Raw genomic sequence first — 15,070 nt, 5'->3', positions numbered from 1 at the left:
AATCTCATGTGGTAAATAAAACAAGGTTGTTCAGAGCATTCACTTGACAGCCCCACCTCAAAGCCTTGATTTTTGTAAGTTTTATGTAAGTAAGGGTAATTGAAAGACTTATTACATCCTGAAACAAATCCAGATCAAAGATTCCCTATTTTCTTTATGGAATCTTTCTCTCTCTCTTTGGTTGTTTTATGTAAATTCTGGAAAATGTCAAGACTTCTAAATGTTAAACTCATTTTTTTCCTCTTTTTCCTAACAAAGAAATTGAAGTCATTTGCCAGAATTTTACGGCATGAAACAGAATCAGCCTCCTTTCATCTCAGAATCTAAGAGAACCAGCTAGGGTGCAGCAGGCAGTCCTGAACTCTGGAAGACCAGACCATCTAGCTCAATGTGAGGTTTAAAAGCTTCTACACTTTTCAGGCATGGAGCCAAATCCAAATGCGCAGAACCCAGAACCTCTCATCTCCTGAAAATACTTATCACCTTAGAGTACCCCCAGAAGATGGCATTAAAGCCCACCTCCAGCTCCTTAGCACCAAATTTAGTCAGGTGAGAACCAGTCAGCAGAAAAGCAGGTAGTTGTTTTTGTTTCGGAAGGTTGGTTTTGTTTGTCTGCTTTAATTTACCTGTATTGCGGCAGAAACATTCCAGCAAATTCTAGTTTGCTGACCAAATGCTCATCAGCTGGAAAATTTCCAAACACAGCAGCTGTGTGGCATGCTCTTTTCACAGCAATGAGGACGCAGCTTAAATGTGGAGTAGGAAAAGCATAAACAGTCCCTTTTAAACTAATAAACTAATTAAAAATTCCTGCTTAATCCTGCTACCTTTGAAAGGCAGAGTTGAGAGAGAGGCGAGCTTCATGAGAATCCTGCTCCACTGCTGTCAAAGATTTGTCCTAAACCACTCACCTCTGGTCTCAGAACAGCCTTCCTGCAGGCCTGGCATACAGGGCCACTCCGGGAAAAACTCAGGGGAAGTCGACGGGTTCGATTCTGGCAAGCTGGCTCCTCACATATTAACCAACCCTGCAGAAAGGGAGAACGTAGAAGAAAATACATTTTTACCAAAAATTCAAGTTAATAGCTTCTTTTTACCCTACTTAAACAATGAATCATACTCAAGGAAGAAACAAAATCGCAACCTCAACATCCTCAGTGAAGCTGATACTATAATATGTATAAAGAGATAAAGGTCCTTGTCTAAGGTAACACATTCAATGGTGAAGAACAAAGCTGGTCTTCTTGCTTCAAAATCCCACATTCTGCACACTGCAGTCAACCCTTCCTTAAAATATACTGAAACCGCTGCTCTTCTCCAGTTCAGACGTTAACATGTAACAGAATCATTTTATACAACTATGTAGACCAGACAGCAAGACAAATAACAAATTAAATTTTAAAGTAAAGTGCCATTCCCTTGCTTGCGCTTTAGAGGGGAAAAACAGTTGTAACTTTTTGGTTTTCTGATGACAGCCAGAAGCTTTCTTTTCTTTTCTCTTTTTTTTTTTTGAAATATTTTTTTTATAAAAAGCTATCAAGACTTCAACATAAACTGACTAATTTAGGAAAAACTAACATTTTACTGAGTTAAAATGAAATAAAAATCTGAGCCAGCTCGCTCTCTGTCAGCTCAGGGAGACAACGCAAAAGGCTTCACTTAAGAGTATGAAAGAAAGAATGCTTCTGGGATTGGTAAGGATGTACCTTTTGTACCAGGTCCAACCATAGGTTAAACCAATGCCACACCTCATCTCTAAAAATCACCAACAGCAGATACCTAAGGAACAGCATAAAAGAAAGCACACAGTAAAAGTTTTCCAGAAGATTTTCCCAGCTTTTAGAAATGTCTCCAGGACCTCCTGAATCACTGTCTGTATTCAGTGGTGATGGATGCATTACTACCACCCATTCCAATGAACTTCAAGTGCTTTTCAAACCAATGTAAACTTTTAGCATCTACAACATCCTGCAGAACAACTACACACTATATGAAAAAATACCATTTTTCCTGAACACAACAAAAAAAAAATTTTTTTTTTTTTAATGCCTTCTAGCTCTTGTATCAGGAGAGACTAGGAATAATCATTCTGCATTCACCTTTTCCCATGCCACTCATGATTTTATAGACCTCCATCACATCATCTGCAATCAAACTCTTTTCCAAACCACAGTCCTAATTTACTTAGTTGTTCCTTGCATGGAAACCACTCTAAATCTTTGTTGCCCTTCTCTGAATCTCTTCCCAGTCCTTTTTGAAATGGTAGGGTGGGAGAAAATAGGACAAATGGGGAGGGAGATGAAACCAGTACTGCACACTGTATTGAGGATGCTAGACGAACATGAATTTATACAGAAACAAGATGGTATTTACCATCTTGTTCTCTGCTCCTTTCTTTCCTCAAGTTCTGTTTGCCTGGAGCACTACTAAGGATTTGAGCACTAAGCAGTCATTTCTAGAAAGATATTTATTATTTTCCAAAGAATTACAATTTTATTCTTCACTAGTAAGTTTATACACGCATCGTATGCAAAATTAATATTGGTTTTTTAGCACCTGCATCACTTAACATTACTTGGCAGAGGATTTAACCTTCAATTGTTAACTGACAAGTCAACTTGGTACGACAAGGTCTTTCTGCAACTCATCTCAAACAGCTCCTGCTTTTACCACCCCTGAGCAGCTCAGCCCTGTCAAACCCTGCATTTCAGATTATCAGCTGTTGATGTGTCTGCTGGGAATAGTGACTGATTATTTTTGCCTCTGTTTCCAAAATTTGTTTTTGTTGTTCCTGCAAAGAATTTTAATCTAACCATACCAGGATTCCTGGTACTTTGACAGAAATATTAGGAATCAGAGGACAACTCAGAAAGTTGCTTGCTTCCCTTCTCACTGGCTCTTTAACAAGCTGTCCCAACATTACACTCTGGCAATGACTTCTACCTAATTTCCACAGTGGGGCAGCTCAGGTTTCCAATTATTACCATGTTTTTCCTACTCTTCCAGTTTCCACAGCTCCACTCAGAGCACTATCGTCACTATCACCATCTTGGTTACAAGTCAGTAATGAAAGCCTGCAACTCTATACCTTTTCTGGCTTTCATCTCCTGGAGATTCTGGTTTGCTGGCAAAGCAGATTTGTTAATAAGACATGACGTTTTTTCTCTCCTCACTGGCATGGCCAAAACAGAATCTGTATTTTGTACCTCAGTAATCCAGCATCCTGATTCAGTACGACTATGTCAGTAGCTTAGTTTAAAGGTAGATATTTGAGTTACTTCATTGCAAATGCTTTGGAATTTGTGTGGAGGAATACATAAATTTTAGTTTTTCAATTTTCCAAAACCTTGTTAAAATGGGATTTGACTATGTCTACTCTTAAAAGTTTTGCTTTATTTTTTTTTAAATTTTTGTCAATGTCTTTCCTATCATTTACTGGTATATGCAGAGATTTTTTTGTTTGTTTTTTGCAGTTTGTTCTCTAAAGGATCAGATAACCTGAACACTGTGTTCTTTCATGTTTGTCAGCTTTATCCCTTTCTTCAACTTAAAAATATATTCTTCTATAATCTTTTCAAAAGTGCTAGAAGTCTGATTCAATTTTTGTTTGTTTGTTTTTTTAAGATGAAATATCAAATCCTTTCCAAATAACTTCACTTCTACCAGAGACTTATCTTCTTTCATCATTTCTCCAGCCATGACATATCCTCAGTATTATCCCACTCAGTTCCAAGCCCATCAAGACACTTCCCGTTGCTCTGGCAGAGAGGAGCTTTTATGCCCATGTGGGCAGACCCGAAGAACTTTGTGGGGAACTTCATGCCAACATCAAGGTATATAGCACTACCTAAAAAGTGTGCTCAAGTCTGTAATGCAGAAATGGAAAGAGTCTGTTAAGATATGCAGTTAGGGTTCATTTCACCCAACTTTGGATATCTAAAAGCTTGATACCCGGTCTAAGCTAGTCACCCTACAATCCGTTTATAGTAAATGGAGGAGGAAAAAAGCATCTCCAAAAAGAATTCACCTAACAGATTTTGGGATGAGACAAACACTGCTCTAGACTCTTAATAAAATAAGGGTACATCTAATGTCAGAGCAAGCTTTTTGGAAACAGTATGATCGGTGTATCTGATCACTATGTTTGAGTTTTATTGTTATGAAGATTAACAATGTAATTCTACATATTTAATACTGCACGGTGAGAAAATTCCAAGAATTCAGAAATCTTCTGTGGATTTAGTTTTGGTCTCCTGCACAACTGTTGCCCTAGCAATCTTAGTACCACTCTCCTTGTCACATACAAATTATTTATGACGAATATTTCACAAGTGACATTAGAAAGACACCGCTCAACAAGACTGAGCTACTTCATCAGCAGATGCTTCACCATGAAAAGTCCTAATTTAAGACCTGACCTAACATAGACACCTGACCTGTGTCTTCTGGAGTCAGCAGACACAAATGAGCCTCAAGTGAAAAAGCTAGTCATTAGCTTTGGTTTTGCAAAGGTACCTCAGATTTATTTCTAAAAGAGGAAGGTGTTAATCTGTTGCCTCATATTTTTTAAATAACTCAATTTCAGTAGACATGGAATAACCTTTTACCGAAAAAAGCTCCTCAAGGATAGCATTGAGATCTTCAGGCACTCACTTATGTGAGTACTGAGGATATCATTAGAGCCACTGTGAGGGAAAACATACAAACGCTTCTGCAAAGGACAATGTATTGTCACAGATCTTCCATTAAGTTAATTCTTAGAGACGAAAGCTATGCTCTGTGAGGAAAACTGTTTATGCCATATTTGCTTATTATGTGGCATCTCTACCTTCCTGTGAAACATCTGGTAGCAGTCTGACACAAACAGGGCCTTAAAATACACAGCCAGGCAAGGGGAGGCACAGGGGGTGTCCTCGCCCATTCCAAACCCCTCCTGTTTAAGAGTGTAATTGTTTCAGCTGTAACTATGAAAAGAGCCTGTGTGCACAAAGAGAACACTTCATGACTCAAAACATATTGAATGACTACATTTGAACTTTAAAACAATTTATTATACTAGAAAAACAAAGCATGGAAACTGCCAGATAGTGAGGTATTTAGTTAGGGAATGCAAGTGCAACTGAAAAAACAAAGCCTGGAATGGGAGCAGCATCCCAACTTCAGCTGAGCAGAATACTCAAAAATAGACAACCATAAAAATAATGCATGATAAAAGTAACTGTGTTTTCTGCCACCTATTGGCATTTTTAGCTAACAATTAAGAAACAAAGGACTACACCACTTGCAAGGTACTGCTTCTATTGTCTTATAAGGGAATGCACAGATGGTCCACCCAAATTACCATTGAATAATGACATTTGAAGCAAGTTTCTTTATGCAGTTACTTTGGTCTAATGCAGTCACTGTTGAAGAAAGTGCTGGGAACTTTGCTGGTCACAAAATACAGGTGAAAAAAGACTGAAAAACTCTGCTTCAACTAAAAACAATAGGTTAGGATGAAAATAAGCATTCAAATTCAACAGCTTACTATTATATTTGTTTTCAACTACTAAGAAATAATGATCAAAACATACAACTTCCACTGAACAGTACATTTCTCAATAAACTATATATTAGAAAAGGAGATCTAAGTTGCTGCCTACAGTAAAAAAACCAAACATGTTATGTGTAACCAGCTAAATGTCCCTTCAATTCATACAGAAAACAGTTGATGTCATTTGTATAGACTTCCTACCAGTTATAATTAACATTAAAGAGGTCTTTTCTTCTTTGTCACCTCTCTATTCAGGCCTTATTTGCGTTTGTTTGTACTTACTATCTGTTAATCTCTCTTAACAAATGACAACAATAACTGTTGCTATTATGCATGTAAATTAAACATGTAGATAACTGTGTGAAGGGAGCTATTTTTGAAAAAAGCAGTATCAGAAACATGTAGCTCTTTATGTCTCTTGTTTTGCTTTGATAATTAAGCCATAGCCTTGACTTGTTTTAAACAAAAAACTTTTCCATGGACATGCATGTTGCAATCAAATTCAATACATGCATTATGTTCTGATTCAATTTGTTCAAGCGCATTATTGTTAACCCTTATTTGATCCATGCCTGTTGTCTTCGCTGACCAAACAAAACCAATCCTTCATTTCCCAGCAGCTATGAATGAGTCTGTAAATTAATTTGCAATAGATCAAACAAAATCATAATAGGAAATCTTCAGTTTTGTTCCACTTGCTATCTGCAACACTGTGCGAAATGAAATACAAGTTGATACAGGGGTGGGAAAAAAAAAAAAAAGCAACTAGCATTTCCAAACATTCTGTCTACAAATGCTTAGTTCATTTTAAAATATAAAAAAATGTATGCAAAAAACCCCTGAAGTAAATGCACAGTATAAAAGAAAATCCCTAAAGAGTACTATGTCCACAAACCGTAGCTAATGGGGAGAAATTTGCAAGTCAAAAGTAATTTTCTTTCTTTATAAGTCTGTTCTTGAGAATTAGCTTCTCACATTCTAGTGATCAACAAGCATTATAAATATTACCCCCACAATACAGAGGCAAGTGGTTTTGGAACAGCCTTTCAAATAGAAGTTGCAGGAGTCAACAACATACATTTATTGAGCTTTATCTTAACAGTTTTTACAAATTACATTTTACAGTGTAGCTTGGTTGCCTGCTACAGTAGAGGACTGGATGTGCTTCTCTACGACACTTCAGTTCTGTATCTGATCCTGCCTTCAGACGGTCCAGATGCTGAGGGACTACAATGCTTTAAAAGTTCACATGGAATGAAAAAATGCACTAGTAAAAAGAAGAAAGCTGCAAGCACTGAAAATTATTCAGAGGTCACTATCAGTCACTTTGGAGTTGAATTTAAAATGTAATTAGTGCTTGCTTCTCTACAATCTTACTCTCCATTGCAGACAATCTTAATGCAGATTTTTGAAAATGGGATCTTGGTGGACAACATCCAATCTCCAGATGGCTGGGATACCTAACCTCAAGCACACTGGATCCAGAATCCATGGCTTCCTCACTGCAGAGCTGAAATTATCACCTTAAATCATCAAACCTGCCAGAAGGGAAGTGTAGGAACGCAACCTGGACATGCTTTCCTAGTCAACCAGCATAAGCTTGCTGTTCATGTCACTGATCAGCAAAGCAGCTTTTGGAAGGCTGAAGGTAAGGGACAACACAACGAAAATTTTCTCATCCAGGCATCACTGTGAGTTAGTAATCAAGCCACTCTAACGTCAAACTGACCTCTCCTTTCAGACTACTCTTACAAAAGCATATTATTTCCACTAATTCCAAGGTCAGAAGCTTCAAACCCCATTTTCCTGCCAATGTCCATTATTATGTATAGCATTGCCTAAAAAGGCAAATCTGGTTGAGGTGGCTTTAAATCCCCTGGAAGGATGAGGTTCCACCAATATTGCATTACTGGGTAAACTATCAAATCTACTGATAGCCCCATGCAACGTTAAAAGATAGATGATATTATGAAATATTTTATATGAAGTTTCTTGTGGCAACAGTGGGCTTGACTCAGTGACCTTAAAGTTATCAGTTCCACTTGCAATAACTTGTTCTACATCGCAGGTGTGTCCTCCTTGCTCCACCTGTGTGTGCCTTCTGTAAATACGTGAATGTTTGGGGGAGCAGATGGACAAATGTTCCTTAGTAGCATACAGCATCTCAGAAATTAGAACTTGAGCCAAAACCTTTGTTTGCACATTCTTTGGCAAGTGTTTTGACTATTAGTAGTAGCTACATCTTTTGAAAATTACATCACAATTTTACACGTCAAACACCAAGGTTGGTATCAATATCAACTTAAAGATGAGCTACTGCTGTAAAGTCAGGAAAGTTTTTCTGCTGTGTACCAGAAACCCAATTACTTTTAAGTAATTTCAACTTCTAATCTGCTTTTTTGCCTGTTCAGAACAAAGAAACACTCTAGTAATAACACTGACTTGAGCCAATGTGCTTGCACCATCTTTGAGAGATCTCAGCAGCAATGAAACTCAGAATGACAGCGTGAGAACTAGTGTCACGCACTGGAATTTCAGTAGACAACACAGATTTGAGTGACACCTACCTGCCACTGCTACAATCCCAAGAAGAAATCCCCTCAGGTCAGGGATGCTATCATAAATAGTGAAATAAGATTTCACATGGGAAACTCTACCCACTTAGTAATGTGAAGTCCAGCATAACTCAGGTTCCTCAGGCAACATCCCAGTTTTTAATGGGGAAATGTACCTGGTAAAAACTTCAGAAGCCCTCTCTTACAAAGAAATCAATTCTACTGCTGCTAGACACAAGAAAGGCATAGACTCATTCAATTTTTGAAAGGGTTTCTCAAGATGGCGGACTTGATGAGGCTAGGATTGGCATAATCAGAAACACTATTCTCATCTGCAGGAAAAGTAACTCTGCAGTATCCTGGTGCCTGCCTGCTTCAGGTACTTTCTCCAGCTGCTTCCAGCTAGCTGCTTCAGCCTGATTGTCCTTCCAAAGTACAAAAATACATCAGATAGTTGCTTGATCAATCTTATGGATGGAGTAATTTATCAGTGAGACTAGCAAAGCAGACTTAGTGGAGAACACTTTGATCAGGAGGGCTCCACACAAGTCTATGCGTCTCCTAGACAGCCTGAGCAGAGACGGCCATTCCTTTGGAACTTGTAGCTATTAATACAAACAACCTGGAGACTGAATTGTCTGAACTTACAAAAGACTGGATCAACATATGAAAGGAACACCTCATGATATCTAAAAACCTACCCCTTGGTCACCCACCCTCTTTGGGCAGGTGAAGGAAAAGACAGGTAAATTCTTCATCAAGGTGAAATTTGGAGATAATCTTGTCAGAAAGAAATGTGAGGGAAACAAAAAAGAATATCCTGTCACAGAAGAGCATCATATATGGAAAATGAGCCGTCAGGCTTCCTTCCTTCCTCACCCTCTAGCAAAATGACCGCCATCAGAAATGAAGCCTTTATAAAACCATGCAAATGCCAACTTCTCTGAAGAAATAGACTTTTTTTTTTACTTCTATAAAAGACTACCACCAGAAGTTAGCTCTGGAAATAGAATGTGGGCCTGCAGCTTCACAGGTGCTGCTGCATCTTATCTATTTTGACATTTTTGCTATCAATGAGGATCTGCTTGATAAGGAATGAGCAGGCACACTCTATTGACAAGAATCATGCAAACCAACCCTAAAAAACAAGAGTAGTAGAGTTAGAAGCAATCAGTGACGCAGAATTCTAGGTTAGCAACTTCTTCAGGATCCTGCAGGGCTTGATATTCCACAAGCAAACCAGATACCAAGCACTAATTAAAAAATATATCTGTAAGACCATAAGAAGGATGTCATTTTATCTTTGAAGGAAATCTAGGGGACCTGCAAAGCCTCTTCAATAAGTAGGTTCAGACATAATCAGATCACGAAATAGTATATGGATAGACATTGTTATTGATATACTAGTCATTCCAACCTTCTTTTCCACTTTGTCAAAATTTTAACAAGAAATTACTGAAAAAGCTCTCTCCACTTCTTTAATAAGTTACTACAAAGAGATCAAACTGTACTAAGTCAGAAGCTCTAATGTTAGGTTCAAGAGGTCCCTTACTAGAGAAAAGGTATGTCTGAATTTCATCATAGAATTTTAAAATGTGAAAGAATTTCAAAATGAAGAGTGTGTGCAATTTCTCTTTAACTGCCAGGCATAACTGAAACTTTTAAGTAAAAAAATCTCTTAAAACTAAGTCATCTAACATATTTATACTCAAATTTTAGTATATAAACGAAAAATTATCTTTGAGGATGTTTTGTTTTAAGGCTTTATACTGCTGTCCTAACTGTAACATTTAATCACCTCCCAATAATAAATTCCTTTGATATTTTCACAGACTCTTCAAATAAATTGTTTTATAAAAGGAGCTGGGTCAAGAGTCTATTACTGATGCTGGCTGACTAGAGCTTTTGTCTTTTTATTTTAAGTGGGATAGGTACCATGTTAAGCATGCTGCCAAGCTTGTTCTAGCTGAAAGGAAAGATATTGCAGCATATGCTTAGAATGGTGAAGCAACTTAGGTTTACATAAATTCCTTTATAAATTTATCCTACAGCTTAAATCCCTTACCCAGGGAACGCTCATTCCATGTTCTGTGGTATTTTGTTAGGTGCTGTGTACATTTGGCTTTAAATTCCAAGAAGCAATGGAAATAGTAACTATTATAGAAACAACAACTGAAATTTATACATAAAGCTAACTAGAGGGCATTAAGAGACCTGATCATAGATCCAGTGTGGTATATGACTATCTGGATCACAAGTAAAGATAAGGAACTATTTTATCAACTCACACTTGGCCACTGACTTCACATTCATTTTTCTTTTTCTATACAATAAGTATTGTAGCTAGTTCCTCATCCAGAAAAAATAGATTACATTTCCCAGTATGAGTATTTTTAGAGTCTGATACTACCTGATCATCCAATTTAGGGAAAAAGTAAACAGGGACCATGGCATTTCACACTCCATTTCATGCTGCCTCACTTCAATGGAAGCTGAAGATACGATTTCAATTTCTTTTCGAAGCACTTCCTCATTTTCAGGGCTTCTTGAGTTTTGGCCTATATAACTGATCTGAATTCAGCTGTGGGATGGAGTAGATAAAACTCTTATAAAGAAGGGAAATTCCTTTCCTGGATGGTTCATTCTGCTCCTCTTGAATTCAGCATTATCCAGGCTGATTAATGGATAGACATGATCTTCCAGGAAAAATACAAAACTGTCTCTTAAATGAAAGAATAGTAACAAGGAGATAGGAATTGCTTTTGAAAGTGTACTACTTGAAAGCAGTACAAATCCTGGAGATGGTTATATATCCAGTATTATTATCACAGGAACCACATTAAAGGATGTTATCAAATTGAACATCTTAGCCAACAACTTCCTAGTGGAAGGCAAATGATCACTTTACCACCCAGTAAGACAGTACTGCTGGTAAAAAAGAAGGATACCCTCTCCAAAATAATATCTACTGAAACAGAGACACTCGTTTCTGTTGTCTCAGTTCCCCCCTGGAAAGCTGCCAGCCCAAACTGACTCAAAGACAACTGGAATCAATGGGAACCACACCTTCGAAGGACCAGATTGTGAAGGTCCAAAGCAACCAGACAAACTGTAATTGAGGGCAATGTAGCTACTCTAACTTGCTACCTTAAAGAAAGCAAGAGAGAGGAAATAAATACTACCTGAGTTTCTCAGAAGAACACAAAGTGTTCTTCTATCTTGAAAAATCCAACAATACTAGAATGATAGAAGTACTGATGTGGGTTCCAGGTGGCCATTACGAAACGTGAAGCTCACCTTTCGCACCCAACTGCTCTGATCTAAAACACCCAAAGAAGAGACCCAAACTTAGTTCCCTTTCAATATTACGGAAAATGGACATAAATTTGAGAGGATTTAGCCTACAATAAAATTCTGTCCCATGAGCATACTTCTAGGAGTTCCTTTAGTACTCACATACCTCGAGGTCCTATCAATAATGCATTGCTCCTGTGATGCAAATCAGCCACAAAGTATCATATGCCTATTTCTAGGCTGCTGAAAATTAAAGTTTGTAGATTTTCAAGAATGATATTTTGTGATTTGGATACTCCAAAGTAATAGGACTTGAATTGCTTTCTAATCGAGAACTGAAAAAAACATTTGAAAGAAACCATCTAAGACTGAAAGAAAACTTCATTACTCTCCAGAAAATATTACTCTCAGCAGTATCTGTCATATCAGTTGGACCATTGAAAGTCTCGGGGCGGGGGGAAATCAAAGCAGGAGACAACAGAAGAAGAAATGCACCCTACCCCCCCCAAAAAAGAACCCAAATGCTCAAGCTAACGTAAAAAATGCTTTAAACAAAATTATCAAACAAGACAGAAGTGCAAAATATCTTGTAGGTCAACGTAAGAGTTTTACATGTTATTAAAAATTGATTTTTTTTAAAAAGTAAGACATCTTTAAATGTACAGTCACATGTCATTTCATACAAGTTATTTGAAACTTATTGATCTCATTTGTGCAAAGACCAGGCTCTGTCATCAGCCTGCTGAAAAGATAATAGAGCACTCCAAACCCTTATGATAGGTTTGATGCAAACAGTGGCCCTCATTTAAACACATGTAATAGCACCACAAGTGGACAAATTCCAACCTTAACAGTTGTACATTATAAACTAAATTAGCAAGTATGTTCTGCTTTACTTCACATCAAAGCCAATACCTTGGTCTTCTTATCTTCAGTAAAATAAGGTTCTAGGCACCGAAATATGTGCCCCAAAACATTAAAAGTAGAGCACAAGTGTTCATAGGCTAACATACCACTCACAAAGAGAACCAGCAACGACCAACAATTTTATTTTACTTAAGACAATCTGAAAACAGCTAAACTGGATTTCAAGCAAGCAACTGGGAGAAGGCATACTTAAAATGACTACATATGGGAAACTACATTGAGAAAAGGATCAGTGAAAGATGTCTTATGTATTTCTGTATGGAGAGCTAAAACCTCTCTAGAAGGATATTCAAGTCCATTCTGCAAAATATTCTTATTCATACAACTCAAAGCAAGCCACATTCTTAGGCTATAATAGGTCATAGCTAAGTACAGTACCTTGCTTCAGAAAAAATTTTGCTTTGTCTGTCAACTGTCAACAAAGCACAAAGAGCTCATACGGCCCATCCATGTATTGCCTGTTAAAGAATCTAGCAACATACAAACAGTAAGAACTCAGGATTTCTTAAAATCTGTGCCGCTACTTTGGTTAGAAAGCTGAAAACACTCTATTCCATCACCTTCTTCCACATCTCTGTCCTCTTCCCTCTCCCCTCAAACATTTGTACAGTCCTTGAATTTTTTCCTCTGTCACGGACCTGTCTTGCAGTAAGTCCAATATGACATTAGATGTAATACAGAACACACAGAGAGATTTTACTCATGTACGTGGCAATAACAGTAAGGTTTGTCAATTCAAGTATACGTTTCAAGTTGGTAAAGAGACAAAAAGGTTATGTGAAACATTTATCTTTGCAATATGGTTATGAACACCTCTAAATACTGAAGGAGTTAATACAGTTCTGAAAACTTTAAAAATGATAATGTGCATACATACATCAATAAGTCAGTTTAGAGGAGCTCAATGGAGTGAAAGGTAATGGCAGAGAAAGCAGTCTCAACAGTCCGGTCACCTTAAACTAGAAAAGTTTAAAGCATCACTAAGGAGTGTTTGTTCATTTAAGTTTAATTATTTTCTCCTTGAGAATGGCACTAATGAAACTGAATATCTTTCATGGTTTCGAAGAGCAGTCTGAATGGTCTGTAAACAGGACTAGGGGCAGACAAGAGAACTGGCTGAGCCGGGGGGTTGCTAGGTGATGCAGAATGTAAACCCACAAACTTGTTCAGGTTTACTTTGCTTTCATGCTGCTCTCACACAGGCTCTCCAAAGTTTTAAGAATTAATTTCCAGGTAGCTATTTAAAAACAAAAAGTAGAATAATTAAAAACGAAAAACCCTTAATCCTCTTCACCTCCTCCTTTGTGCCACCCAATAGGAAAAAATAAGAAAGAGGAAAGGAAATTCACAGCATTAAAGTGCAGGAAATCCATCACAGAATCTTGAATATGATGATGGGAAGAAGACCATTCCCTCTATATATCTGCATGTAATTGTTGAGGACTGGTGATTATGAAGAACTTTTAATCTTTTCAGATTATTTTTTACTTCTGTAAATGTAAATAAAAATGATTTCTGGAGCCTTTAAAGTACTTAAAATGAAAATGAAGTCATATTTACTAATATTTCCACTGCGGATTACAAAAGCAAACTTTTCAGTATAGCCATGTGTTTCTACTTCCCTCCTTTTCAGAGCTGTGGGGGTTTTTTTTCTTTTTTTTTTTTTTTTCTTAAAGTATCTGATCAGAGATTGTCCGGTAAGAGCACTTTATTAGATCATCAGTCAGAGGGTTTTACAAGCACCAAGAGCTATGGGCTCAAATGCAGCACATCAGTTTTAATAGCCGAAGGTCTAATAGTAAACTGCAGATACTGCTGAGAACTTTCCATGCACTGAACTCTTGAAAAAGCACCATCTCTCAAGCTTAAATGCAGCTGCCTCTTTCAATGCCGCAAATGGGTAAATTTGACAAAAAAGCCACCATTAAGACTACATGAAAGGCTCAAGACAACATCCTTTCAATGCTTTGTACTTCAGTAATCAGATGTACTTACTCACCCCCTCCCCCAAACCCGATCAAGAACTATTTCTGAATGGTAGGAAATAATTCCACTTTGTACATCTTTTAGTTAATCAAGACTTTCTATTCAGCAATTTGACCTTTTGTTCAAAACAGGATTATCAGTTTTTTCGCCAGTTACCAAGGGCGACTCGCATGGTGAACATAATTGCAATAATTTGCAAAACACCATGGCAACCCACATTACAACTAGGTAAATACTGGTCTTTTGTGCTACATTGTTATTTTCAGAGATGCTGAAGTCAAAGAACGAATGACAAATGAACACAAAATTTATATTTGCTTTGTCTCAAAAGAGAAGAAAATTGATAACAAGAATTGGGGGGAAACCGACTACAGCTGTAATTTCTAACTTGATTAATTAGGATGGTAACAGTCCTTAACAGTATATTCAACAAACAGCCCTGACTTAGTCTCTCCACCCACCTCTCTCTCTTTCTACACTACTACCACTAACCCCCACCCCAGACAAATTTTTTCAGCTAGGAGAACAAACAACTCCATTTGCTCTTTTCTTCAACTTAATGGAATCCTTAATTACAGAATATTGTTCTCCTGCTCTTCATTACACTAAAAACTGAAAGTGAGAGAGGGGAGGAGGAAGACAGTGCCAAGCAGACAGGGTAGCTACAGTCATCTTATCTGCCTTTGCTTTTTTGTCTACAGTGGACCTAAAGATGAGATGGCATTTTTAAATTTTTTTTTTTTTAAATATTAGCAGCTGTTGTATAGCAGATAAT

General features: G+C 37.4%; 1 protein-coding gene across 2 annotated transcripts in view; it reads right to left on the bottom strand.

Annotated features, from left to right (window-relative positions):
• POLA1 (DNA polymerase alpha 1, catalytic subunit) overlaps positions 1-15,070 on the bottom strand; it is a 204,000-nt gene that overhangs the window by 66,305 nt on the left and 122,625 nt on the right. Inside the window, exon 35 of one of the 2 annotated variants that reach the window (XM_052794757.1) lies at positions 912-1,028. In XM_052794757.1, the coding sequence (XP_052650717.1) occupies positions 912-1,028 (117 nt within the window). Of the gene's footprint in view, positions 1-911; positions 1,029-3,759; positions 3,867-15,070 lie in introns of those variants that run through there. The other variant, XM_052794758.1, reaches the window with a different exon arrangement.

This window comes from Harpia harpyja, chromosome 8 (genome assembly GCF_026419915.1).
Source record: "Harpia harpyja isolate bHarHar1 chromosome 8, bHarHar1 primary haplotype, whole genome shotgun sequence".
In the NCBI taxonomy this organism is placed as follows: Eukaryota; Metazoa; Chordata; class Aves; order Accipitriformes; family Accipitridae; genus Harpia; species Harpia harpyja.
This window is presented reverse-complemented; position numbering and strand designations above follow the sequence as displayed.